The sequence below is a fragment of the Platichthys flesus genome, chromosome 10 (assembly GCF_949316205.1).
Source record: "Platichthys flesus chromosome 10, fPlaFle2.1, whole genome shotgun sequence".
NCBI classification, from domain to species: domain Eukaryota; kingdom Metazoa; phylum Chordata; class Actinopteri; order Pleuronectiformes; family Pleuronectidae; genus Platichthys; species Platichthys flesus.
Window position 1 is genome coordinate 4,608,405 of NC_084954.1, and position 27,456 is coordinate 4,635,860.

Consider the following 27,456-nt stretch of genomic DNA (forward strand, 5'->3'; position numbering starts at 1 on the left):
ACTTTTTTACATAATTGATTTGTTTTGTGTCTCTGGGCATGTGCAAACATGTAATGATAAACAGCTGGATAAGAGATTTCACAGGCAATACTGCCACCTTCAGGCCAAGGATGATAATCACATGAAAGTGAACGTCACCAGAGGGCAGCATAGACTCAGGGGAGAGTTTGGAAACATGATCAAGAACATTCCTGTGGATTATTATTGAGATAGGTTTGTCTGATATTTTTGTAATAATGATATGTAAAAAAATTAATAGTTTCCTGGACATACTTAAAACCAAGACAAATACACATTTTATTCATTTCAAATTGCAGTTGAAAGTGAAATCAGGACAAAGCAGCAGATGTTTGGTAGATAAATGTACCTTTTTATTGGATATTGAGGGCGTTAGTACCAGGAAGGCACGGACCAGACTTCATAATAACAAATCTTTTTTTCTTTCAAACTACAAGGTGATCCTTTCACAGAAAGGATGATGGACGCACACATACGGCCTCTAGGACCATATATCGAAGTCAGAAGAATTCATGAAGACTTTAAGGTGATGGGTTATGACTGTATGGCTATGTACCTCGACACACACACTGTTTGAATATAAGAAACATCATTGTCCATCAAAATATGACTTAAGACATTTTCAATTAATGAGTAGAAATACGTATAAGTTCAAAACAGTGAAAGAAACAAACTGTAAGAAATATAGTTGTTTTTAATTACATAGCAGTATCAAATTCATGAGTTATGTCAAACAGAGAACTCTTTTTTAAACAAAACTAAACTTGTTCGGATGCTCTATTTGCTGACGCGGGGAAAAATTAAATACGACTTTGGAAACGCAGCTACGAACGTGCACGTCACAGTTCAGCTCGGCAACATGAGTTTAAGTAGCTGAGGCTCGACTGAACATTTCTCAGCTCCGATGTTTGTTGTTCGCTGGATTTCATCTGACAACGACATGCGGCAGAGTGACCACTGAACATTTGCTGAGACATTTCATGAAACACACTTTTCACTTTCTTGCCGGTAGTTGGAGAAAAGGATTGAACCCGATGTTGTGTCTCTACAGTAAATATGAAGCTACTGTACCACAAGCACATATCTGCTTAGCTTAGCTTAGCATAAAGACTGGAAATAGAGGGAAACAACTAGCGTGTCCAAAGCTAACAAGGTTGTACAGTAGGGCCAGGCGTTAAACAATAAAACAATATCCATAAGTATTGCAAATAATGTTTTTTAAATCAATGGCAATATAGCAAAAGTCAAATATATATTGAAATATATCTTATGCTTTGTGTAAACACAGTGTTGTTGTTTATCAAGTGTTTGAAATTATCTGCTTAGAAAGAAAAGCACAACTTTCATTCAGGAGCAAAAGTCTTCAAACTTAAAAGAAATAATAATGTGACATTTACCTTGATGATCAACATCGAATGAGATTAACCTTTGTTATATTTGTTGTCATGTCGCCCAGCCCTATTGTTTAGTATCAATCTTCACAAGGAAATTTAATAAATGTTCCTTTATCAGCAGAATCTGGTCTTTTTCCAATTGTTGTTTTTTAAATAATTTAAAGCAACGCAATGTTTTAAAAGTTCATTTTAAACCAAACCTATTGTTGTTGTCGTGGTAAAAGGTTACGGTGCATTTTAAATAAATCTTTAGTGTTTTCACCCCAGAGGACTTAAAATAAAAACATTATGGCTGTAATTTTAAAGCTATAACTGCGGCACTTTGAACTTGAGCTGCACAAATTACGAGTAAAAATAAAAACAACCTCCCGTCCTCACTCACACCAGCGTTGAAACGTTAGATTGATAAGATTGAGATGTAATTAACGCGTAATAACAGGAGCTGTCAGCTACCGCAGGCTACACTCCGCTCACCTCTTATTAATGAAACCTGTCTTTCTTGTTCGGAGCCACAAACCTCTTAATACTGTCGCATAGATTTGAATGTAATACTGTATGACAGTCTGGACGATTTTTTTTTTTTACAAAAACCACAACATGTAAAGAGATTTCAGGTTAAACAACAGGAAGCAATGTAACAAATTCCAGTTTAAAACGATGAGACGAAAACAAAAGTAACGAGGACTCAAAGGAAGACGAATAACGCATGCATCAGAACTGTTTGTCTTGGCTGGCGACCAGCCCGGGCTCCATCTTGAGTCGGGATTACAGGGAAGCTTCTGAGGCCCCAAACTCGACTCGAGTCCGGACACGCAGGAACGAACTCTACCTCATTCCTCCAGGGAAACTCGATCGGAGTTCACAGGGCAAAAAACAGTTTTGACCTAAGATGCTGACACACGAGCCTGATCTGCCGACGAGGCGTGTGCACGACGTGTTGATTTAAAGTGGAGCTTTGAAATCTGATGGCTTGGATGTGTATAAATGACGAGGGGGGTAAAGGAGGGGGTGATTGTCAAGGCGAGGGTTTTGACACCTGCATAGTGTGATGAAGGCACGTCGAGTGTGTCTTCACATGATTAAGGATCCAGCCTGAGAGGAGACGGGGGAGCGTTGGCACACCGCACTTCCTGCTGAGGTAAAATGAAGTGGCATAGAGGAAGAGTAAAAGGATTATGGGTCCATCTTCCCTCTGAAATGTTTACGTCACACTGTGAGAATGACGCGGATGCAGAAACGCATCATTTCATGTCTTTGGTTCGTAGCTCAGGGAGATTTTCTGTCCTCCACAGAAACCCTCGATATCCCCATCGTGTGTGTGTGTGTGTGTGTGTGTGTGTGTGTGTGTGTGTGTGTCTGCCGTGGCTCTACCTGCATGCACACATCGTTTCAAAACCAGTTTGGAGGAGACAGGTTTGAATTAAATTGTTTTTCATAAGACTCGATCCCTTTTCGTTTCCTTTCATACAGGAGGAGCCGGTTTTTGAAGACACAGGTTCTCTTGAGCCGAGTGTTCGTTCTCAAAATGACCGTTTCAGTCATAATCCTCCATGTTTGTTCATTTATCCTGTGTAACGCGTGTGACGTGGTGACTGGAGATGCAGCCGACTTGTTGCCAGTTTACTCATCTCTTCCGTTCCTTGCCAAGAATAGAAACCACCTCTCCGACACTCCCCTCTCTCGTCTCGTTTCCTGAGGGCTGAAATATCTCCACATGTGTCACGGAGGAGCGAAAAGGCCGCCCTGAGGTCGCCTCGTCTCCCTCACACCACAAACTCTGGGACCTCTTCACTGGTCAGGTCCAGGGAGAAGTACTTGTTGGTTCTCTTGATGGGGAACGGGTGCTGGTCGGCGAGCATGCCGGCGCGCTGGTCGGCCAGACCCTGGTAGCCGCTGCTGTCGCTCAGCTCCTGGGCGCAGCCGAACGTGTAGCTGTGGGCGGTGTCCTGGCAGAGCTCCGCCCACTGCAGGCAGTCCTTCTGGTAGAGCCGCACGTCGTCCAGGGATTGGCTGTGGCGGTCGGTCGAAGAGTCGGGCTTCTTGCATGCAGATGTCTGCGAGAGAAGGAAAGAAATCAAAAATTAAACACAGAGTTAAAGTTACTGATCTTTAGCTTATGACACTCAATACTTTCTTTTATCTGCAAAAAAAGAGATGGCAGTTATATGATAACTCTTCCACCCCTTCACCGAATAAGCAAATTGTATCCTTAACATGAATTATGGTGTTTGTTTAAGTGCTCTGGCGGAACGAGCTGAGGACGTCCTGTCACCGCTCTCTGGATCAAGCCGTAAAAAGAGGTTAATGCTCTTTAATGTATTTAATGTTTTTACTGCAGCGCTGAGAAACCGGAGCATCAAATCTCAATCACCTGCGGCAGAGACTCGATGCTCTGTCCTCGCATCTTGACGACGGTCTCGGAGGAACTGGAGGTGGAGGAGCTGACATCTTTCACGATCAGTCCTGAGGAGAAAGTATGGTGATGTCTTAGTTACTGTATTATGCAGTAGTGTTCCCCCTGGTTTTAAATCTCCTTCTCTACTCCTAAAGTTGGAAAACCTTGACTCAAATATTATTTTACTTCTCCAAATTTGCTCTAGAAGATCATCAGATAAGGAAAACTCTGAAACCCTCAAGAAATCAAGTTTATGTTAATTTACTTGTAATTCAGGCTTTAAGTGGGAAATTAAAAAGAACTCTGTGTGTACCTGAGTATCCGTTGGTTTGATCAGGAGACATCGTCAACATGTCCTCTGTGATGTGGATGCACAGCTCCTGGTCCAGAGCCATCTCATGTAGCTCCTCATAATCTTTGGGGTCGTCCACCAGCATCTCGATCTCTGCAAAAGGAACAAATGTTGTCTAAATTATTACTCAACAAAACCCCTGAAGGAATTACAACTTTGAACTAATAACCTGCAGTTCCTTCTGTATTTTGATTACTTTTTGCAGCACTTTTGATGCAAGGACATCAAAAATCTTATTTCAAGTAATCATTGTATCCAGTGACGTCTTTTTTCTGGAGGTATCTTCCTTTAACTAGATATTAGGGTTATTGCTGCTGACTCATTGTCGCTGAAACAGCAACTCATCGCTCTTACCGTCGTCATCCAGTATGCGCTCCTTGCCGCTGCTCTCGATGCCCGAGGTGTGTGAGCTCCCGTGGCTGGTTGTGGACGAGCTGCAGGTCCTCAGGGGCCTGTGTGGGGCCTGGCCCGGGGCCCTGAAGCTGTCTGTCCCGATGCCGGAGGTGTGCGAGCTCCCGTGGCTGGTTGTGGAGTGGCGAGACAGACGTTTGTGATGGGATATGCTCCCCGCGCTGCTGCCGCTGGCCCGGGAGCGTTTGTCCAGGTGGTCCATGTCCAGCTCGAGAGCGTCGCTGATGTACGACTCCCTGTACTGCTTCTTATCTGAAATCACACAAGACACACAAACGACTAATTTAATCATTTATTACAGATTTAATCGATTTAAAATTACAGTTTTCAAGAGCCACAACTTTAGAATTATAAACCTTAAAGCAAAACTTCAGAATTCTGGGAAATTAGATAGAGTCAGATAATTCTGAAAGAGGTCAACAATCCACGGACCAGCTTTTCTTAAACTCAAATTTAAGAAAAGAAATTCAACTTCACAAAACTAAAGTGTAAAAGCAACTTTCTTTGTTTTAATGTTTTGCCAATTTTTTTAAAGCTGCCAAACAAACAGAAACCATTTGCAATTTCAATTGGACCTCGACTTTCCAAGTTGACATCTTCGTCTACGTCTTCTGCGTGTATGACTCCTCTTTCTCATCTGTTTTATATTAGTTTAGTTTCAGTTTTATGTCAGTTGCGTGTGAAAAACCATCAACGTTCCCGATCATTCGCTGGGATGTTTCCAGACATTCTCCTGCTGTATTCTCACATGGGCTCACTCCGACATTTTTTCCAAACAAATTACAAGAGGATTGGAAGGAAAAGTTCTGGAGCATGTCAGGAGCAACTGACTCAGACATTTGGATTCTCACATCCTGCCCCTCCAGAAGGAGAATGTCAGACTCCAGGAAGTTAATTCCTATTGCAGGAGTTTAAACTGTCATAATTCACCTGATCATTGTTATCGAGTTCTGGCACACGCTGAAAGAAGAGTAAATAATTAAATAGTAATAACATCAGCTGCTGGCGCCTACCTTCGTTCTCCTCCAGTCGCCGGACTTGTTTGAGAACAGGTTGCAGGTTCATGTAGAGCCGGTGGCTGTTGCTGAGCAGCTGCAGGAGGTGGCGAGAGCGCGCTGGACAACCGGTGTAGTACATGAGTTTCCTGGCCGAGGGGAGGCCGTCAGGAAGGATCTCGAACTTCTTCCCCTGTGAGAGCAGGAGGATAAAAGGAAAAGATGAACGTTGATTACAGGACTACGGGATGATTTACTGCAGTTATGAAAGAAGGAATGAAAGACAGAGGAACCTCAGAGGAAGAACGGAGTCTGTTTAAAAAATACGATTTTGAAGCCGAATACAAAGCAACATTCAGTTCACGTGTCTGTTTCTCATTTCTTCATGCAGACCCTGAAACAAAGCATTTTTTAGCCGTCCGGATGATTTTCCAGGGAGAGGACATGTTGGCTGAATACACGGAAAAACTAAAATGGTGGGTTTGTGCTTTCTCCCCTCGCCTTTTGGCAGACGCACGACTCAATAACAGCTGTCTCCAGTGTCAGCGAGGTTGTTTTCAATACAGACCTATAAACAATTCTGCAAAGGTTTGGACTTCCAGAAGGTGACGGGCCAGTTTTGAGACTGTGAAAATGCAAAGAGATGCAGGTTTTTGACCACAAGGATTTTTTTTACTTTATTTATCCAGATGTTATTAAAGATCCAGCTGATTTGAAGTAACTTTGAAGCCTGAACACAAGAAGGGAAGCACGCTATACATATTCAGCTTCTTACTCTAGGGAAATTAGATCATAGAAAACCAACTGACAGGTCTTTGAAAGTGGCTTTTCCTATAAAAGATCATTTTCTCTGGGCAGAGGTCTCCTTGAGGCCGAGAGATTTCCTGTTAGACAAACCATGGACTGGCAGGAAAACTGTTTGGTGGGAAAAGGAAGGGGATTTATTCTCTATTTGTCTTCAACCTCCAACTGCCCCTCTACAGCTCAGTGTGGCCACCAACGAAAACGGTGGAGTCGCACTGGGCAGCGGCCAGGTGTGAACGAGCCAGAGTGAGTGAGTCAACACAGGCTGCAGCTGCATCACATCTCTGCTTTATAACACCACATGAATCTCTCTGCTCTTTCTTTTCATCTGAAACATTTGAACTCTGCTTTGTTGACAAGTTGCATGTTTTAGCTCAAATTGGCTAAGATGCTCGGAAATGTCGATGATAACGTTGTTAGTGATACTAAGCAGGTCCCAGGACAGTTGAATTTAGGATTTGATTCCACAGCCGACAGTGGACAGAGGAGACGAGTGGAGGGCGAACAGAAAACAGGAACGACCAAGGACGATGCAGTGCCACAAACCCAGAGGCCACTGGGATGCTGCTGTACTGGGAAGGTTTTCAAGCAAGTTTTCAAAGCAAACATGGATAAATAGATAGAGGAGTTGTCTGCTAGCTTTAAACTACACAGTCTCTAGAAGTACATCAGACCATCTGGAGTAGTTTGCCACTGAATCCAGCAGGGGGCGGTCATTTGACCTATTGCTTGCCCTGTTGACCTGTCAGTAAATTAAGTCAGTGATGTCAACTTCTTTGGATATGAAAATGGAGGTTTCTAACATGCACAGTCGTCCTAGGTGGACAAATCACACCAATGCATTTGAGAAGCGGCGAGTGGAAATATTTTGTCACATCTAATCCGATTTTTGGGAGAAGTGACAGCCTTAATGTGTACAGCAGGAAGTCAGGCTAAAAGACCATGTGACCACAGATGTAAATATATCAAGTTTAGAGGAGAATTATCCCTAAATCAAGCTATGGATGTTTATCATAAACCAACACTGGAATGAGTTAAGTTTCTGTTTCCACTAGTGTCTGTTTGAAAAGGGTCAAATCTGCCCACACTCCAAGAACCAAACACACCGAGTCAACGGCCTCCCTGCCGGCTGTAACTCTATTCCAAACAAAACACAAACAGCAGCCGACCGGTGTCAAGCAGGTTATTAAACCCTGTTCAGGAACCACTTAGACAAGTTTCTTGTTACATGACGCACACGTGATCGCTCCATCTAAACTCCCAGCACAAGACAGCTGCACCACTTTCTCCCCCTTTTCCAAAAAAGACGGACCACACACATCGAAAAACTGCCCACATCACTGAGTGGACGTTTTATCCAATGATCTATCATCAACACCAGGATTCACTGGAGTTCTGCTGAGGTCAGAGTCTGGCCCCAGATCCCACACCACAGGACACCAGGGTGATGACTTCATTTCAGTTGGAACACATCGAATTCTCACCAGCTCCAGAAAAGAAAGAGAACTTGATTTTCTTCTTATTGCATCAGAAAACTGAATTCCAACCTTTTCCAACACCGAGCGGAAAACGCCCCCCTTCTCTAACCTCGATACCAAAGACAACCTAAGTCACAGCGGCCAAAAGCCCGGATCCAGAACATTTGCAACATCTGGTGCTTATTGACCCCACATGTCCCTCCGCCCTCTCTGGCTCTCTCGGCCTGTTGCTGGAGCCGTGGTGGCAGCAGCGGTGTTGGATGACGTGCCTCGAGGGTGGGGCGATGGGAGAAAGCCTGTTATTCAGCTGAAGGGTGGGACGTGGCCACCAGAGGCCCTTCATGTCCACCGTGAGACCACAGCCACGCCAGCGCCGGTGCACTGTCACGGCGCCGCAGACGGCAGATGCAGGGAAACCACCGAAAAAAAGAGCAATGAGAAAAAACAGAATGTCTTTCCCCTATGAACTGAGTGGAAGACGGGACAATGCCAAAATGAAGGCGACGCAACAACCGTTAACATTCTGGGACAACAAAGCATTTTTCTCAAAACCAGTGCAGTCATAAAAACTCCATTAACATATTTAAAAATACAGTGGAAGCCAAAATTAGACTCCCACGGAGCAAACAGCAGTGACAAGCATTAATTACCTCTCTGGGTTGTGATTATTAGCCGACCGGCATAAAACATGGAGGCGTCAGAGTGAAACAGATATACAGTCGGCTGCTCTGCCTCCCTGTGATAACACAAACCCTATGGAAGCAAATGAACAGACTGCTGCAGTCGACTGAACAAGGAGCTGACTCAGGGCAGAGATGAGAAGATTTAACAGGATTTCCTTGAGAGGGCAATAATTAAAATTTACTTTGATAAATCTGGAGACATGTATATCACGAGAGGATATAATGCTGCTTACAAGAAAACATATATGCTGTGAGAGTGTGTCTGTGTGTGTTTGTGTGTGTGTGTGTGCGCACAAGCAGAAAAAAGTCGGCCTAAATCCCTGATTTGTTCCAGAGGACTTGCAGGGCTAAGATAAAACAGCAGCGTGGAGAAAAGGAGCCTTGTGTTTCCACGACCCTGAGCAGGAGCGAGGCTTCCACAAACATCTCCGTGAGCCAGAGGATGCTCGGGTTTCGTCCTCGTTACAACAGAGGAAGAAAAAGAACAAACGGTACCGGTGGAAAAATGTGTCGGTCTGATGGTGCATCTGACTCACCACAAATACCAGTTTTCCCACGTTGGTCCAGGGGAAGTCGTACAACAGTTGCCTCACAGTGCCGACATTCTGTAAAAAGACACAAACAGACAAAGTCAATTATTAAGAATTTCAAACTCAGATCCAGGAAAGGCATGGAGACACATATTCGATCGCCTCGCAAATAAAAACTGTACCTGGAATATTTGAATGCCACGTAAAGTCAGTCCCAATGTGAGCGATGCCTCCACTTCTTTCTTGTCCTGGTGAAAGAGAAAAAATCATAAAGAGGTGTTAAGCCTGACTGATAAGTAAAGTAAATGTACCCTCAGCCAAAAACTAAACAAAAAGCAGCAGATCTTGAATTGCCATCCACGGCATCTGCATGTAGATTCATAGTCTTCTACAGAAACAACAAAGCCACCTGCGACTGTGCGTCTGATCCCATCTCTCACCTTGTAGAGTCTGTAGTAGTGGACAGTGACGTCATCGAGCTGAGCACACTCCTTGATGTATTTGAGGTGCGCCTCTGAAGCTGTGAGGGCAAACTGGTCTTTGTGCATGTTGGGGATGTGTCTCAGGATGTACTCACGACCGCGCTTGGCTATCACCTGGAAGAAGGACAGAGAGAGAGAGAGAGAGAGAAGCGTCAGGCCTGGCTGCCCTGAAGTCGTGCGGACACGTTTCAGCAGATTGGCAGCACGAGTTGCCAATGAGGATAATGAGGCTGCCTGCTGCAGAGCAAGCTGATGTCACCCTGCAGAGACCGGACAAGGAACTGGAAACGCTCTGGCTAAGCGCCACGTGTGACTTCTGAAGATTTCATAAGGGAGTTTTCTAAGCACCTAAATCCACGAGAGATTTACTGCCGGGTAGCGCTCATCATCAAACCATTTCCTGTCACCGCCTGGTTTCAAGTGGCGATAAGGAGGCAGGAGGCTAATCACAGGAAGTGGAGAGCAATCAGACGGGTGTGGTGGTTATAAACGCCACGGTGGAGGACGATGTGGCCAGAAGAGAAACTCAAATTGGGGAATTTCTCAAGATTAAAACAATATATCAGTGTGTGTGTGTGTGTGTGTGTGTGTGTGTGTGTGTTCCACTTTCATGGACAAAAATAAACTTGCTGTCCCAGTTCTCATTATCGCACATGCTCAGACGTGGAGCTGTCGCTAGGTGTTTGGTCAGTGTGATTAACAGCAGGTGGCTACAGACCCATATTCTGTTCCCACCACAGACCAGGACCCTGAACTTTATATTTGATCAGCTTGGACCTGTTATTTATTTCAGGGAGATTTCACCGTGACTCAGTAGAATGTCAGACAAGCTCACCACAGAAGGATTCAACCGTCTAATACATGAATGTGTTTGTTGTATTACTCACAACATGTTTACGTATTTGTTTGTGTACTGCTGCAGCCTTTTCCAGCTTTTCCCACTGGAATATTCAATCTATGGCGGTAACGGGGGGGCACGTGCACGCACAAAAAGGTCACTCTCATGCACAACAGATCCCGAGTGACAGGTACACCGACTAAAGAGTGAAGGACAAGTTCTGCCGTGAGAGAAATAACTGAATTGCCACAACATGAGAATGAGTCTGAGCAAGATTTCCAAACATTTTCTAAGTCTAGCTTCTTAAGTTCAGCGATGCTGCTGCTTTTTCTTTCATTTTATTTTTAGTTGGGAGCTTAATATCTTTGAGTTTGGGAATGTGAGTCGGTCAAAACAAGATATTTAAAGACGTCACCTTGAGCTCTAAAGCAAATACTCACACGTCTCCTACATAATCACATTAAATAAACAAGTGCCTGATATTTAAAGAAGAGCCAGAGAGAAAATAGGTCAGGTTTTGTTTTTTTGTTTTCCAGGTTGTGCTCAGTTGCAGCAGAACAAAGAAGATCCAGATGTGAACTGGTGTGAACAGTAAGAAGAAAGAAGACGGAATAACGGTTGTTGGTCCTAAATCATCCTTTTCCTTTCTCTTTAATACCTTTGACAAACAGAAGTTCAGTCCACATGCGCTACAGGTTAGACATACTCACCCACGGGGGGAAGTAGGCTTCGGGTTCAAAGTATTTCCCAAAGTGCTTGTTGCGTTTGAAGTTGCCGAGGTCGGCCTGCAGGGCGAAGGCCGCCAGCAGGAAGTAGGCCTCCTCCCTTTGGATACACTGAGAGGGCAGCACCTGTTTCCTCAGGTGCCAGTAGTAGTAGTACCTGGCTGCTCGGTCACTGCAGGGCCAGACAGAGGGCAGAGTTAAACAGATTATATGTTAATCCTGCTGAACTGCATGACGTTAACACAGTCTGCTACAGGCAGGTGATGTCACTCGTAGCAGTTGGTTGTGAACAGTCTTTGAGCTTCACTTGCCTGATCAATCTCCCATTCTCCACGTAATACTGAGCTCTGAAGTGAATGATCATCGGAGGACCAAACTGGTCGATACCCTGGAAAACACAAGTGGAAGACCAGGTTTATGTTTGGAACAGGAAACATTATTACATCGGTTAAGTCAGGGATTAACTGTTTAGCATCGTGATTGAGAAAGATCAGTTTTAAAGAAATGTTAAGGTCTGAGAGGTACAGCTATGAAGATCTCCTTCTTTAACTGGAAAGAGCAAATAGCTATAAAACATTCCAATTAGCATGTTTACCAACTGAGCTGATCTGCTGTCAGTTCAAATACACATGGATAGTCAAGTGAAAGGGCAACATGTCTCACAGCTAACAGATAAATCAATTAACAGCTGCATCGATTAATAGCTAAATCAATTAAAAAGATAAAGAAAGCAGTTTATGAAGGATGGGACATGGCCCAAAGAATGAAACTATTATATTTCTGGGTGCAAACAAAATATTACATACTCATAGATATCAGTCCCTTTAAATATGACTTTTACATCGAGAACCTATGACTAGGAAACCTGTACTTCCTCCAAGTTCTGTGGAAATCAACTAAGCAACCATCTAACAGGGGTAAAATAATAACCTTCTTGACTGAGGTGAATACACCTGCAATTTACAGGGTTAAAAATAGAAGAGACAGTCTATATTTCCACTTCCTGCGTCATCAGCATCTTCACCTGATGCTGACTCTCTGATAAATCCTGTAAATCCGAGACAGGGGATCTATTAAATCCAGTTTTATTAAGTTTTACTGTCTGAAACTTCTCTCGTGTCACTTTAAAATGTGGACTTTTAAATCCCCTCACATCTTTTCCCACCTTGCTGGCTTCTCTCTTCCATTCCTTGGGACAGTATTTGGACAGTTTCTGATCCAGCTCCATGTAGATGTGTTCATTATCTGTCAAGAGAGAGAGAGAGAGAGAGAGAGATGGAGAGAGAGACGGGTTTAGGTCGTTGTCATCACTGTGTGTGTGTGTGCGTGTGTGTTTGTGTGCGTATAGGTGCCTTCATAGGTGACGTATGGAGGCACATATAGGTTTGCGTGTGCTCAGAGAAATCCCCCCTGAATGAGGTCTGTTCAAAGAAGGGGCTCAGAGCCATCACATCAGACAGTCTCTGCTCTCCTCTTTGTATTCGGAGCCTCTGGTATTCCTTCTCATTTCTTCACCTCGCTCTGTGACGTCTTAATCTCCTCCTGAAGTGAAGCCTCTCATGAGCCGTGTGGCACGCTGATCTGACAACTCACAGTTTCTATAGAATGACGACTTGTTGAAAAGCTGCAGCAGATGAAGAGCGTCTCGTACAGAGCACCGGAGAATATCTTTGTGAGTGTGTTATCAGAGCGATTAAATGAGCAGTAAGACGGGAAAACGATGTCCAAAATCTTACCGGCCTCGTTTTCACCTTTTTAAATTCAAACATTTCACCAGAAACTTTGAGTTTTATTTGGTGACGATGGCTGAGGCTTCTGCCGCCGTCCCATTACAGCTGAGGTCAGCAGCATTTAGTGTGTGGTGCTTCAGGAATCCATAATTTACATTTTAAAAAGTCCAGAGACGACTGTTTCCAGAAAACAATATCTTTGTTGGTCGATATCCAAGATCGAAAGTGGAAACTCGTGTTTTTGAGTTGTTTGAAGCCTTTAACGTAATTTTACTGGTGTGTTCTGTCAGTTAACATCAACAGTTGAGTGGTGGAGGAACAACGTTTGTTAAATAAATCAATTAACAAACGCTTTAAAGCTACAGCTTATAATTATTTTCATACAAACAAGTTCCTAAGACGATGCTACAGTGCAGCCCCAGAGTTTTCAAACCAGAATAGGGTCAGCAGCGTTTTAAGACTGCTCCGTTTTAAGTGCTTGCAAACTGCAAAGTAGTGTGAGCCATAACTGAACTGAACTAACAATGGAATGGATCATTGCTGTTGAAACTAAAACAGAGCAGCGTGGATTAGAGTGCAGCTCTGGAAGTAATTTTTTCCGTCCGAGCTCGGGAGAGAACTAACCAACCCCGACCAGAACTCAAGAGGGATTCTGTATTTCATGTTCGAACCTGAACCAAGCCTCATTTTTTTGAGCAAATCTATAAAAGACCCTTAACCGTTCATCAATGCACGAGTTATTGTTTTTCTTTTTAGCCTCCGAACCGCGGAGAAACAGATGTACGTCTGTGTGACACTCTGGTCGGAGGGGACGGTGGGTGACACACAGGGAGTGGGTGGCCTTTGTTTGCCTTGGGGATTTCACGCTGTTCAGACAAGCACTTCAGGAATGTCCCACCATGAGACCCACTGGCTCCTGCTCAACTGCCCTGCTGTGCCGTCATTGGCTCATGTGGAGGCCAGCTGTCTTTAGACACTGCCTCTGCCATTTACTCTCCCTTTGCAGTTGCCTACGACTGTCACCCGCTGTCTGCTCGGCCGTGGGACAGACACGCTGACTCAATCCATGCGCACGACCCTCGCCGGGCAGCGTCACAGTAAAAGCAACTTTACCCTCGCAGCACAATGGGAGGCAGTCAGGACGAGGTGGGCCTGGTTCCTGGGAGACCGCCATGACAGATAGGTGAGAGATGCTAGTTTAGTTTAGTGCAGTTATTTGTCTGAGGAGAGTAACTGCCTGGCTACACAGTTTTATGTGCCTCTCTTTGTGAGTGGATCCACTGCACAGTTTGCATCCAGTCATTGGGAAATTTGTTTATATATGTATATTCTTGTAAGATTATTTTGGGCCTTTTTTTACTTTGTTATTGATTTGACAAAAATCTGTATTATAAAAACTACCTAAATGTGTATTTTGACTTTTAAGTTTGGTTCATGTCCCTTTCACTACCATGGAGGAGACAGGGTTTAGGGCCTATGCTGCAACCGGCCACCAGGGGGATTCTGCTACGTCGTCAATCTTTATAAACAGCCTCCAGTCACAAACAGAAGTAGGAAGCATTTCTTTGTTTCTCCCAAAAGAAGATGAGAGGTCTTACTCTGAATAACGCTGAGACCAAATAGATGACAGTCCTTCAGCCTCAGGAGGTCGCACACCTGCACCAACAGTTCCTGGCACAAAGTCTTCACCTGAGGAAAAAAGAGGAGGAGGAGGAGGAGGAGGAGGAGGAGGAGAAAGGTTAATTTTAGCTTATCCGTTAGTAATCACATACCTTACACAGAGACTATCACACACGAGCTATCGAACTCTAACGTCTGGTGTGGATTGCAGACTCCCTGTGACTTCTTGTGTAAAGTTAAACCTATTTTAGTTCATGTCGAAACCTGGTTTTGGGCCAACAACCCCAGGAAGTCACATTCAAAGCTGTAGTTATGGAACATAGGTTGTTAATTTACTGTAATTAACATCTTCAGACTCTACAGCACAAAAAACAGGGTTTCGTAAGTTGCTGTTGTCAGATGCCAAGAAGCCAACATTTATTATGAAATTAAAACAACTCTGTTAACACAAAATCCAAACAACACTAGGGGAAACTGATCGTATTTAACAGCTCTCTCAAGTTTATTAATTTACATTTTACATGTTTTTTTTTATGTATCTATATCTTCAGACTGAGTTAGAGAAGCTGTTTCCTCATGTTTCATGCCTCGATTTTATTTCCCAAAATACCAAATTGCTCCTTTGACTGTTCAAGTGATAAAAACATAGGAAAAGCCGCATTGCAACAGGAGAAGTGACATCATGTCTACTCACATTGACAATGACGTTGAGCGTGTCATCGTTGGGCAGAAAGACACAGACACAGCGGCGGTCCTGCATGGTTTTGTTGTTGTGGAAGCTCAGTCTGTTCATCTTCGAGTGGCTGGGACAGGACAGGCCCCTCCGCCTGCTTCGGGGGCTCTGGGCCCTCGGACGACCCGCCTCCTCCTTCTCCTCCTCGTCCTCAACAGGTCAGTCGCTGTAGTCCAGTACAGACACACCGGACGCACCTCTGGGCTCAGCAGGCCGAGCAGCACTCGCAGGGCAGGGCATGGGGACGTGAACTGTAGTCTGACACTGTAGAGACACAACAGAGAGGACGGAGGACTTGAGTTTAGTGCGTCACGCTGAATGCAAACTTATCAAGACGGGCTCTGCAAACTGAGAGGCGATTAGACCGCGACTGATGTGGATTTTATATAGAAAGTTATAAGTTTATAGAAGTTGAATGAGAAAACAAATGATTTCGAGAAATGTCAACATAGTAATAATAAGTATATACAATAAAAAAATGTCTTTGAATAGCTAATTTTTGCCGATATTATCAGGGTACATCCAGAGTCCTATGAATTCATATGAAAGGAGGCAGCATTCCTGTTCATGTCCTTGAACGTGTGACATCAGCGCAGGAGAATGTCAGTGACTCCAGAGGAACATGTGAACATCTGTCTGCACAGGAACTGATGAGATGTATAACGATGGCTCGAAGGAAACACAGAGAACTCAGACTGAGTCAGACTGAAAACAAAGTTTTTTAGTTTTTTTCCTATCACTTTCCCGTCAAAAACATAATTACAACACAGCAGCGACAGAGTAGCTGTTGTGAAACTCTGAGATTTAGTAGCTGAGCGGGTGTCTGACTTTGTTGGCACTGTGAGTCTCACAGCTCCACATATTCCTCCTGGCATCAGATTTGTCAACTCATTCTGTTTTCAGCTGTTGACACGGTTTAATATTTGGTTGTCTGCTGAAATCCACATGTACAGCTCTATTGATGCTGACAGAAAGACAAACATCCCTAGGTTATTTAATTATTTCTTAAACAATGGGATTGTTGTGATGTGTTTGTTAATCTTTCACTAAATGGATTTTTGTGTATTTATGGAAAAGTACTGAACATCAGTGCTGCAGGAATGAGTCAGTATATCTGCCCAGTGAATTTTAAGGGTTTTCACAGAAATGTGTTGGAGAAATTTGACTTTATTCTACACCTGAGCCAACTCATGTTAAATCTTCACAACTTTGTGTGACTCACACACTTACACACACACGCACACACATACACACACACCTCCTGGGAACAGCTCACAGCGTGAACTGAGCCCTGGGGCGTGTGAGACCAGCAGGGAGTGTGAAAAGTCCCAGAGCTGATCCGACAAAAGAATGTTTAAGAACAATGGATCCAGATTATCACCTCATCCTGTTTTAAAGTTCCTCACCTAGAGGACATGTTGTCATTAAAAACAGAGAGGGCAGATAATGGGCAGGATCCCATGACAGAGAGAGGAAAGCAATTTGAATTTTAAAAGACGAAGGCAGAGAGTTTAGGGTTGAGGAACCAACAGACCATGATCTAAATGTTTGGCTCTGCTGCAGTGTCAGGACTCCTGAAACAGGTTGTCTCCTCTGCAGCTGGTTCCAAACTGATAGAAAATACATCAAACAAGGAAAAGCAATGTTGAAAATTAAGTATGTAGGGATTTATTTTCTTGGAGGTCAGGACATTAAGTGTTAACAGCGTTTTGCATTAACCGCTGGTAGTCTTCTCATGAATGATAAGAACCAATCAGGATGTAAATGCGGGGGATTGCGTTATCCTAACATCTCAGTTCCTGCCCGTTCATTCTACAAAGAGAATTAAAAACAAGACGGTGCAGTTTATCGAGTGTATTGTTTTAGGAGGTTAAAAAACTCTGGAGTATGGTGGATGGCGGGCGCGACCGCAGCAACAGGGATGAGTCTAAGATGAAGATGATGTGTTTAAAACTGAACCGTGCTCACGTGGATGAGGCTGGGAATGATGGGAGAGTGAGTGGTAATAATGCAAATCCCTGTTGTTGAGCTTCTGTAACAAAGCAGCAGGTTGATTATCTGTCACCGGTGGAAACAACACGGAAATGATCGACCGAGCCCCCAAACCAATAAACAACACCTTTAAGCTGTGGGATGGGACTTCTGCTGCAAACTCTGAAAGTGCTTTTCGGACTAAGTGCCCATTCAATAGGCCCGCTGTCCAACTTTATAGAGAGGGAGCATTGTGGGCAAAGCAGCCGTAAATACACATACTGTTGACATCCTGCATCAGTTCTCATTAGAGCTGCTCATTGGATGTGCAGCGTGGCAGGCAACCAGCCACTCAGCAGAGTCAGCTGATGAGCCGTGACTGGGACGACTCCCTGCACTGCTGCTGACCTTGACTAAACTGCTGCGCTGCACATACACATATGTACATGAAGACAACAATCCATCACACACATGCACACACACACACACTATCACTCTCACACTCTGATCTCTTGCCATGACCATATGTCAGGTGCAGCTACAGCAGCTGAGCTGTGTGATGGCAGCAGGGTTAATTAGTGCTGAGATCTTTCTAATTGGATCACTTCCAAGCATCGCTCGCTTCTCATCCAAAGAGCGAGAGTGGTTCCAGTAAACCACGGCCGATACAACACTTGCCGAGAACACTGTGTTTTTTTAACTGCTCTCTTTGCAAGAGCACAGAGTTTGAGAAGCGTGATTTAACTGGACCGTTCTTTGTGTAACTAGATAATTACGTCTGTTGTTTGCTGACTGAAAGAGGCAAAGGAAAAGAAGCAGAAGTGTGAGTTGCAATAATGCATTTTAAGATTAAAACATAGTAGCATGGATGTAGCCTAAAACATGGCTTGCAGCATTTCCGTAGTTCTTTATTTTAGGGGCTCAAAAACTCATTTTTCACAGGGATTGAATTCTGTGAACAAGATGGAAACACTCACACATTCAGCTTAGTCATGTCTCCCTGCAGAGAGGGTTAATGGCCCTTGAAGCATACTCCGTTAAAAATCAGATCATGTTGCAACTGCAGCCGGAAATATGATTCCTACTTTCTGCGGACGCCCTAGTTATGACACAATTATCATAGTGTTTAGTGTTACAGAGAAAGTGGACGTGTGCTGGTGTCATGCAGAGGCGGGTAACTCGGAGTCAACTGCGTACAGTTATTATTTATGGGTTTAAAAGTCTATAGTGTCATGTCTGGTCTACTCCACAGTGAAATTAAAGGGCTCTAACACTCAGCATGGCAAACACCGGGTCTGTGCGAGGAGAGTGCTGCTGGGTAATAACATTACTGCTGCTTTCCATCACCCCTTTCACTGCTGTGCAAAGTGTGATGCAATACTAAAGTCCATCTAAAGCAACACACACACACACAAAGAGCAGCCAACGGAACTTCTACCTCCTGCCTTTCAGCCCGAAAAACAGGAATTCTGTCAACGTGGCAAACCTCAGAGTCATGACATCAAACCCCACACTGGGAAAGAGAAAGAGAGGCCCTCTGTCACAACTACACCTCTCTCTTTCTCCTCCATTCACACACCAGAGGGTTGGAGAGCCTCTGCGACCAACTATAGGAGGGTGAAGCCAAAGAGAAACTTCCTCAGCTCGGAGAAGGAGGAGGACAGAGGCTGCTTTTAGAATAGCTTCAGGTGGAGTCTGTGTCAGACTATCAGGGAAAGGAGGGAAGAGGAGGGAGGATGTATACAGCAGAGAGGGGCGAGAGAACGCAGGACGGAGGGAGGGTGGGAGGGAGATGGAGTGAGGCAGCACTCAAAGCTCGGGCATGAAAAAAACTGCTGCAGTCAGGAGAATTCCTCACTCACATCTGCTTCTCATTCCAACAATGGCGGTCTTTGATTCCTGACGAACACAACGGGCAGCGCCGCCACCGGCTCCACACGCACACATCCTCCACCATCCTCCTACAACCTGGAGCTGCACACATGATCTGGAACTCCTAATCTAGAACAGAACCTTATTAATAAAGTTATACTTTAGTGTTATTCACTATAACTGGCTGGTTTTGTTCGGCTTCACCGATATTGAGAACATTACTGGTATATCAGGACCTAACAGGTAGAACCAGTTTGGTATTCAGGTACGGGAATCCGATACAACTAATTTTCCAATATTAACAACTTTGAAAAGATGAAATCATTTGACTGGAGTAATCAACAGTTATTCTCACAATCCATGTGTTGTTTAGGCAAAACATTACTTAGTTAAAGCAGCTTTATTTGGAGAATTAGCAATAAGAAAATGTGATATATACTTTCAAAATAAATTGATTTGTAGCTCAAAAGAAAATGGGGATTAATAATTTGAGATGTTCTGCATTACAATCTAAATGAACACCTTACAATCGCATCCCTCTACCTGTTCAGACTCAAGCAATATATGGTGTGAAGACTTTGAAGGAATGTATACATGTATTGAGTCAAAATCGATGATCGAATTCTTGAGTTATGGCCTAAAGTGTGAGGTGACAGTGAAATTCTACCATTTTATTGTTGTCCTCTTGTAACCAACCTTATTATATTACTATCTTCTAGTGAATATTTGGGCAAAATTTGAAGAAATTCCCTAAAGGTGTTACTAAGATCGCATTCATGAGAATGAGCCAGACAGACAAATAACAATCAAACAATTCAAATAATGGACTAGATTCACTTTATGTTCTCTCAAAATTATTTAACAGAACAGATGTGGTTCCGGTAAAAATAAAAACAAATCAAATCCCAATTTTATTGTACAAACAATCGTATAAGAGGATGGATGTTTGTGTTGCTGCAGATGCTGACACAAACTGCCCTCGCTAAGATATCTAAAAGGCTCGTTTTCAAAAGGCCACAACTTTTCAAAATAGTGTCAACCACTAAATCTGAGTGGGAACTGCTCTTTTTTTTTTCTCCTCCCCTCCTCAGCTCGCTGCCAAAATATCTGTTTATTCAGCTAATGAAAAAATGCTGCTGAGCTGACGAGCAGCCCTAAATCACATTGGTCACAAGATGGCACGAGCCCTTGCTGTGAGACTTTCCCTGCTCGTCCGTCTAACCTACCGATACGCTGAAAGAGGAGGGGCCGAGTGTGGAGAGTAAACAGGAAGAGGCTCGCTAGTGGCCGACATGCTTGACCACCCGAACCACTAACCCTGGATGGATGTTCTTAACATCTATTCTGGGTCCAGGCTGGCTCGTGATGTCAGGAAGTGGCTGTCGTTATGTACAGAAAAAAAAAACTCACTTATGTTTATTTTACTTATAAAAGGATGCTGCCTTCACTGTGATGATGTTGTTGTTTATATATTTGTGTAGCTCTGCTGTGACCCTTGCTGGTATTAATAGAGCCTAGAAGCATGTTTAGCTGCTCCGCCATAAATACCTGGATGCCCTGTGTGTGTGTGTGTGTTTCAGCCTTTAAGCTTAATCTCAAAGCAGAAAACCACTGAGCACTATTTAAGACTGCGATTTCCCATGATCCTCTGCCCATAGGTTCAGGGCAGCAGATACTTTTTTTGTTTCAGAATTCCTTGTGTATTTCCAACCGGCTCCAACAATCTGTGGCTCAGATTCAAACTCAAGTTTGTGAACCTCAAACCGGAGTTGAATGACTTATTGCAAGTTGATGAAATGTAGCGTCTGGATTATGGTAATTATCCACAACACAGGCAGAAACGGCTCCAGTAAATATCGCTTTCTTTCACAGGAAGTATAATCTATCGTATATGTGTTTCCTCATAAATCCAGGATGTGAGTAAACGCCTATGTGTCTTCCTTAATCAAATGTCATGCTCATTAACCTCTGAGGGTCATGCCTGAACACAGAAAAGCCCTCTAATGATATTATATAATTCATAAGGAAACGTCGAGGAATGGGTGGTGGGTGGCCTCGGGCTCAACTGCTAATCACATAATAAACACAGCTGCAATATCTACTGCACATTATCTGAATTCACTGGAGAAGTCGTCTTACTGGAGAGAATTTTACAGACTTTTCACTTTTGATCAATTTTGTCGAGGGATTTCTGGAACCTGGAGCTTCTTCCAGCTGGATTAATCATCCTTTGTAATAGTTAATAGCAGGATGATAAATTAAATCTATTTGCCCCGCTGTTGTTTCACAATTCAACCCCTGCACACATGTACACACAGGAAAATTACAATATGAAACATAGCTGGCAGCTAATTGCTCTTGATGACAGTCATTGTCTGAGGAGCAGAACTATGCAGGGAGTGTCGAGTACACGGCTTTTCTACTTTGACAAGTAACATAAACAACTTCCTTTTGTTTTTGACTTGATTTCCCACCAAGATTTTTAGGAAATAAATCAATTTTAATCCAGAATGCAGCAGAAGCATATATTTTAAATAAGTTAGATTATGTCCCTATTGGACTTGGCTGAAAGTTTTGAGCTGGAGTTGGCAAACACTTTCCTTCTTTGAAGCCAAACCACCAGGTAACTATTATGAGTGTGCACTTGTCTGCTTGAATCAACATCATTTTATTGACAATGTTTAACAGGTAACCTTTTGGAAGCTGTAAACTTAAAGCAACAGGGAGCTCAAACAGTAAAGTTCAAAAAAATCTATAGGGTTCTCAGTGAAGTAAAATGCTCTTTATGCTAAAGATTTTTCAACGTCCATAACATCTGGCTTGCATGTTGCTCTGAGCAAGGACACACACACACACACACACACACACACACACACACACACACACACACACACTTCAAACTGCCTGCGCTGCCAGACGTGTTAGAACAGAGTCAGCAGTCGCTCCCTTCCCTCCCCGCCCAGCAGTCAGGCTTGGACTGTGCATGAGTAACCCCACAAAACTAGCAGGCGCAGTGCAACACACCGCAGAAACGTCAACCCGACCATTACGTATCCTCGAAATAGAGCGAGTAGCATTAAAGGAGAGGGTTAAAAAAATGAGCTGCAATTATAACAAACCCCCGACCGAGCCCGGCTGTTTTGTTTCTACCATAGATTTCTGTGTTCGGACACAATGTGGTAGTTGCAGGTGATCAGATCCATTTCCTGTGAGCAGGGATCGTTTCCTCTATTGACACTGTCACACCTGAAAAGAGTCACAAGACTGAGACGTGGTGTGTCTTCTTAACTAGGACAAAAGAAAAGCTATGCAGGAGTTTATCTGCAGCCTTACCTATACCTGTAAATATTTGAAAGTTGGCAGAGTGTGTATAATAAAATACAGCTGTGTGAAGTTACTTGGTGGAGGGCCAGCGTTTTCTTCAGCCACGAACTCCACGGCCGGAAAATTACTTCAATGGAAACTCAAGTAAAGATGATGAAAGTCCATCATTTGCCCACTTTCACCAAACAGGACTTAAAACTGTAACAACAACAGTAATTTTGGGTTATCCATATGCAAACCTAGGAACTAGGATTGTACCTGCATCTCAGTAATATATCTTCCCTGCAAAAAACTCCAGTGAATATCAGCTAAATATCAAACAGGAAGTTCTGAGAGCTGCAGCGAGGAGTGAGGAGTGAGAGCAGTCGATATTATCCTCAGGGGGTGCCGGCAGGTTAAATCCGTCTGGTCTGCTTCCTTGAAAGGACTCAAGCTCCACTAAGGCGGTCATGCAAGCAGAGGGGGAAAAAACAAAACCTAAGAAAAAGCGAGAACCAGACAGAGATGCTGGAAGAACTGACCCCGTTTTCTTCATGCATAAACACTGACTTTGAAGGTTTGCATTTGAAATTCTTCTTGTGGTCTTCTGTGGAGCAATTTCAGTACAATAGCTAAGTCTCTGCAATGTTTCCTGCATCTGAAAGCAGCTTCATGTGCTGGACGGTAAAGCAAAGAGCCCCGGGCACCTGTATAAATTACAAGTACAGATATTCAAATGCTACACAGCCACATTTTGTAAACACAGATGAGATAACACACGATACGGGGTGGTAAGGGGTCGAGTTTCTCCTTCTTTATGACAATAACAGTAATCTGATCCTTCCTTCCTCGTGGACCTGCAACACCCTCATTCCTCACTTACATTGTCCTGACAATCAAAATATGGTCTCTCTCTCTGACATCTTAGCTAGTGGGAAAAAAGTCTTAGGCTGATGAATTTACATAAATACATTAAATTCAGGTAATTGAAAACAAGCCAATTGCAAATCACCTCTCAGCATGTGTATCAGACTTCCATTGGAGATTATTATTTGTGAGGAGATGATGATGTCATTAGCATAACAGGTTATCTCCCCATTATCAATGTAAAGCAAAAACAGACATGTTCTTCTTCAACTAAAAGATTATTCGTGCAGACAAGTGAATCTGACTCTGTATCAGAAGAAAGTGTGTAAAATTGTACTTATGTAGCACCTTTCAAAACTTTGTACTACTCTGTTGGTTGCTTCGTTAAAGTAACAACTACGAACAAGTGAGACATGGGATTTATTTTCTTGGACTGACTGTCAGTTTTCACAACACTATGCATACATAACTGGCGGTTGACTTGTGACTGATAAGAACCAGGAAGCAAAAGCAGGTGATAGTGTCATCCTTTTTGAAAAAGTCTTGCTTTGTGCCTGACCAGACTAAAATGCAGCCCAGCAGTTTTCAAATGAAAATGGGGTCAGCAGCATTTCCAAAAGTATTAGGCCCTCAAAAACTCAGGATGCTGGTGGACGGCTGGCAGGTTTAATCCTTAATGCTGAGGGAAATCCCTGTTACATTCAGGAAAACAATAGATCCTGACGTGTGGGTTCTACGTGACGGGACAGTGGAATCAAGGTAAAAGCTCCAGGGTTACTCAGACATAAGTGATCAGTGAAGTGGTGCTGGGGGGGTTTGCCTTGTGCAATTTCAGGCCATCCCATTACACATTCCTACACATATTCAAGTGAATGAGTCACACACACACACACACACACACACACACACACACACACACACACACACACACACACACACACCAACCACCTTTGTTCACACGTTTCCTTTTTGTTTCCTGCTCAAGCAGAGCTCTTCCTGTCCGGCCAGCACCTGCACCATCTCCCTCTTCCCTTCCTTTGCTCTGTTGCACCACCGAGCCAAGACAGTGACACAATCACAAAAACACAAGTTGTTTTTCTTCCGTGTGTCCCCCCCCCCCCCCCCCCTTTCTCACAGCTGGAGCAGAGCACGCTTGTGTACTGTATGCTGGGGAATGGGCCACACAAGGTATGTGATTAGCCTGCCATGTGTAATGGAGGAGTTTTAAGTGTTGCAGGAGATTCCCTCACTGAGCCAGAAGTCATGCTAACATTTTTTCCGAATGCGAAAAACCAAATTTTGCAATGCATTGTGAAACAGCATTTTATTACCCCTCATTATGACTTACAGCAAAAATAACATAAAAGTGACAATGCTACAGTGAGAATCAAGTTCAGCTGGCAAAGCATTCCTCTCAACGGAAGTGCCCTTGAGCAAAATATGAAGCTCCAGGGAGCAGCTCACCTTCCCGGGAATGACCTCTGGGGATGAAAGATACTCGCACTGAAGAGTAAACTATACTCAGGTTAAACCCAGTGGAGCCAACCAGTGTTCAGAGGCTGAGCTCTGCAGGAAGGCGTGAGTCTGTGGGTTCTCTGGTCTGATTTAAAACAGAGGGGGAAATTGTTGGCATTCCTGGTTGCTAAGAAAACAACTCTTGAGTTTGCTCAAAGGGACATTAAAGGGGGGGGGGGGGGACTGATTGACATCTAACAACATTGTCCCCTGTTGGAAGGGGGGTGGGATTCATGGCATGTTAACTGCACTGCAATAACACATGAGGAATTTCATCATTTTAAGGATCAAACACTTCAACGTATAAAGTTTTTGGTAACATCTTTGCAACATGCACTTTGTAACGTGTTTTTTTTTTTAAGTGCGAAAACACATAAATCATTAATTAACACGGGGAGAAAGAGGCTAAGTCACTGAAATAACCTGCGTCATAAACAGTGAATACATAATTCACCTGGGACAAAAAAGAACGGAATTGGAAAGTTTGGAACTTTTTGATGCTAACATTCTCAAGTAAAATGTCGTGGCAGCATCACCACTGTGAACTCCTCTTAAATGTTCAAAAACACCAACGTTAACTATTATAAACGTTCAATTAAGCGGGGGAAAATGCGGATTCTTCCAAAATGTTCACGAATTTAGCTAGCCCCAATGACGTCACTGGAGCCGTATCCGCAAAAAGAGTTCGAAAGATTTTTTTTTGTAAACGTTGAAAAGCGCTCAGAGCATCCCGCATGGAGAAGAGAACCCCGCAAAAACACTCACCTCTGTCTCTATCATGAGGGAAAACACAGGTATTCCGAACGAGAGCGTTAATCCAGCTGCGGTAGTTTCTGCGTGCGAAGTCAAGAACAGACGCGGAGAAACCCCCGAGTTTTTCAGGGAAGAAGTTTCTGGAGAAACGCGTCGTTGCTCCGCAGCTTTCGAGCGGCGCCACATTCTGTCCCCGCAGGACGGGGAGAGACCAGGAGGAGGAACACATGTGTGGAGGCTGCGAGCGGAAACACGGGGAGGGAGGACCAACAACCACATCTCACACGCTTCTGATCAACCGTGTAGATCGGCCTTGTCATACACACGACATAATTATTAAACAGTTATGTGTTCTAGAATGTTCTTGATGTTGTTAGAGTGCCTTTATGCGCGTTAACGCCGCGGTGCTCGCTGCGGACACCCCCCTAAGGGAACCCTGAGTTGGTATCGTCCACGGCTGCCTCTCATTCCATTCCTCCGGACTGAGCTGACCGACGCGCCGCGGTCATGATGGAAGAGGAGGCAGGAATAGACAGGGCATCGACCCTGTGTATTAATAAGTACACACAGGAATAAGGTGGTATTTTTACTCCCAAAAAACACACAAATACTCTGCAGCTGTTTTTTATAATAATCCCACTAAAAATAATAATAACTGTATTTGTATAGCACTTTTTCAGAAAAAGCAACAAAGTGCTTTACAGCTAATAGTATGCAACTCTCAAACCATATTCATCATAATAAGGTCACAGATGATCAAATAAGACAGATGACAATAATAATAATCTATCAATAATAACGATGCAGATAAAAGAAGGATGATCTACTCACCACAATGACGAAGCGTTTGAGTCCACACAACACTTCCCTAGGATAAACAGTGTTGCAGCCAAATCCAACACAATTGAAGTAACTGGCTTCTGTAGTTATTAAACTACAGAATAATAACATAAAATGCCTCCATGCTGCTCCTGTGCTGTCATCCCAGTGTCTGTAATTCCCCGACATACGCATTAGACTAGAAAAAGCGTAATTTAGACAATTTTTTGATCTAAATGTCGGCTGTTATCCTCCTAGCTACTGCAGCAGCTACATCGCAGGTTCTCGCAAAACTCACAATTCCTCGCAAGATCATGGTGTCAATGACGCTCTAAGAAGTGAAATAAAATGGCTAATCGATTCTGCAGATTGATCATAACAACAGAGTTTGGTAACACAATGAAATACCCAATTAGACAGATGTCATCTGAATAAAGTCTGTTAATTAAATGTATATTAAAAACACGTAATAGCACAACATTCACTATATCATCTTCAATGAATATTTTATTTGTAGTAGGCCTGTAGTACCAAGATAATGCTATTCATCAATGGACTAGAATGAACAGGCAGTAGAGCAGCTTTTGTATAACAAAGTCATGTTTCGGTGTTTATAACATCTCAAATCTGAGCCAACATGTACAATTAGGAACATGAGAAGACTAAATGATGCTATAAGCTAAAGCAAAATATATTTACGGCTCTGAGAGGGCACCAGTGTCCATTTCTGTTAAATGCTTCATCTCCATGTTTATTATGATAAATTGCTTGTGCACTGGATCCTCATGCTTATCTGATAAAGCCCCGTCCTCCCCAGTCATGATTTGAGCCACAGGTTTCGAGTGTGTGTGTGTGGGGGGGTACCCTCTAAGTTGACATGGTGACCTGTAATTAGTGCTCAGGGGCCCAGACTCCACTCCGACTGCTTGTCAGGGAGAGGAATGGAGTGTCAAACATGAAACGGTCCAAGGAAGTGTGCTTGGTCAAGCCAGGCTAAAACCCCCTCTGGCCCAGCCTGCACACAGCTTTGAAGTGCCATCAGAAAGGAACCTGTGAACAACAAAGCTAACCCTAGAGTCTATTATCTTCAACATGGAAAAGAAAAGCTGCAGACCACAAATCGTTAATCCCTGGATGTGACACCGTACTGATCGGGTTACTGTAACGC

The 27,456-nt window shown here is 43.6% G+C and overlaps 1 protein-coding gene across 2 annotated transcripts; it reads right to left on the reverse strand.

The window, feature by feature from the left end:
* Positions 1-349: 349 nt before the first annotated feature.
* On the reverse strand, positions 350-25,650 carry frmd6 (FERM domain containing 6). 2 transcript variants are annotated; one of them, XM_062397766.1, is made up of 14 exons: positions 25,482-25,650; positions 15,150-15,452; positions 14,434-14,524; positions 12,271-12,350; positions 11,417-11,493; positions 11,091-11,277; positions 9,501-9,656; positions 9,243-9,308; positions 9,067-9,135; positions 5,584-5,758; positions 4,514-4,822; positions 4,121-4,252; positions 3,784-3,875; positions 350-3,466 (listed from the first exon to the last, which is right to left on the reverse strand). In XM_062397766.1, the coding sequence occupies exons 2-14, from the start codon at positions 15,246-15,248 to the stop codon at positions 3,176-3,178; spliced, it is 1,824 nt and encodes a 607-aa protein (XP_062253750.1). In that variant the 5' UTR covers positions 15,249-15,452; positions 25,482-25,650; the 3' UTR covers positions 350-3,175. The 2 variants fall into 2 exon arrangements, with proteins under 2 accessions (XP_062253750.1, XP_062253749.1); XM_062397765.1 differs by having other exon boundaries at positions 12,259-12,350.
* Between the last annotated feature and the right edge of the window lie 1,806 nt (positions 25,651-27,456).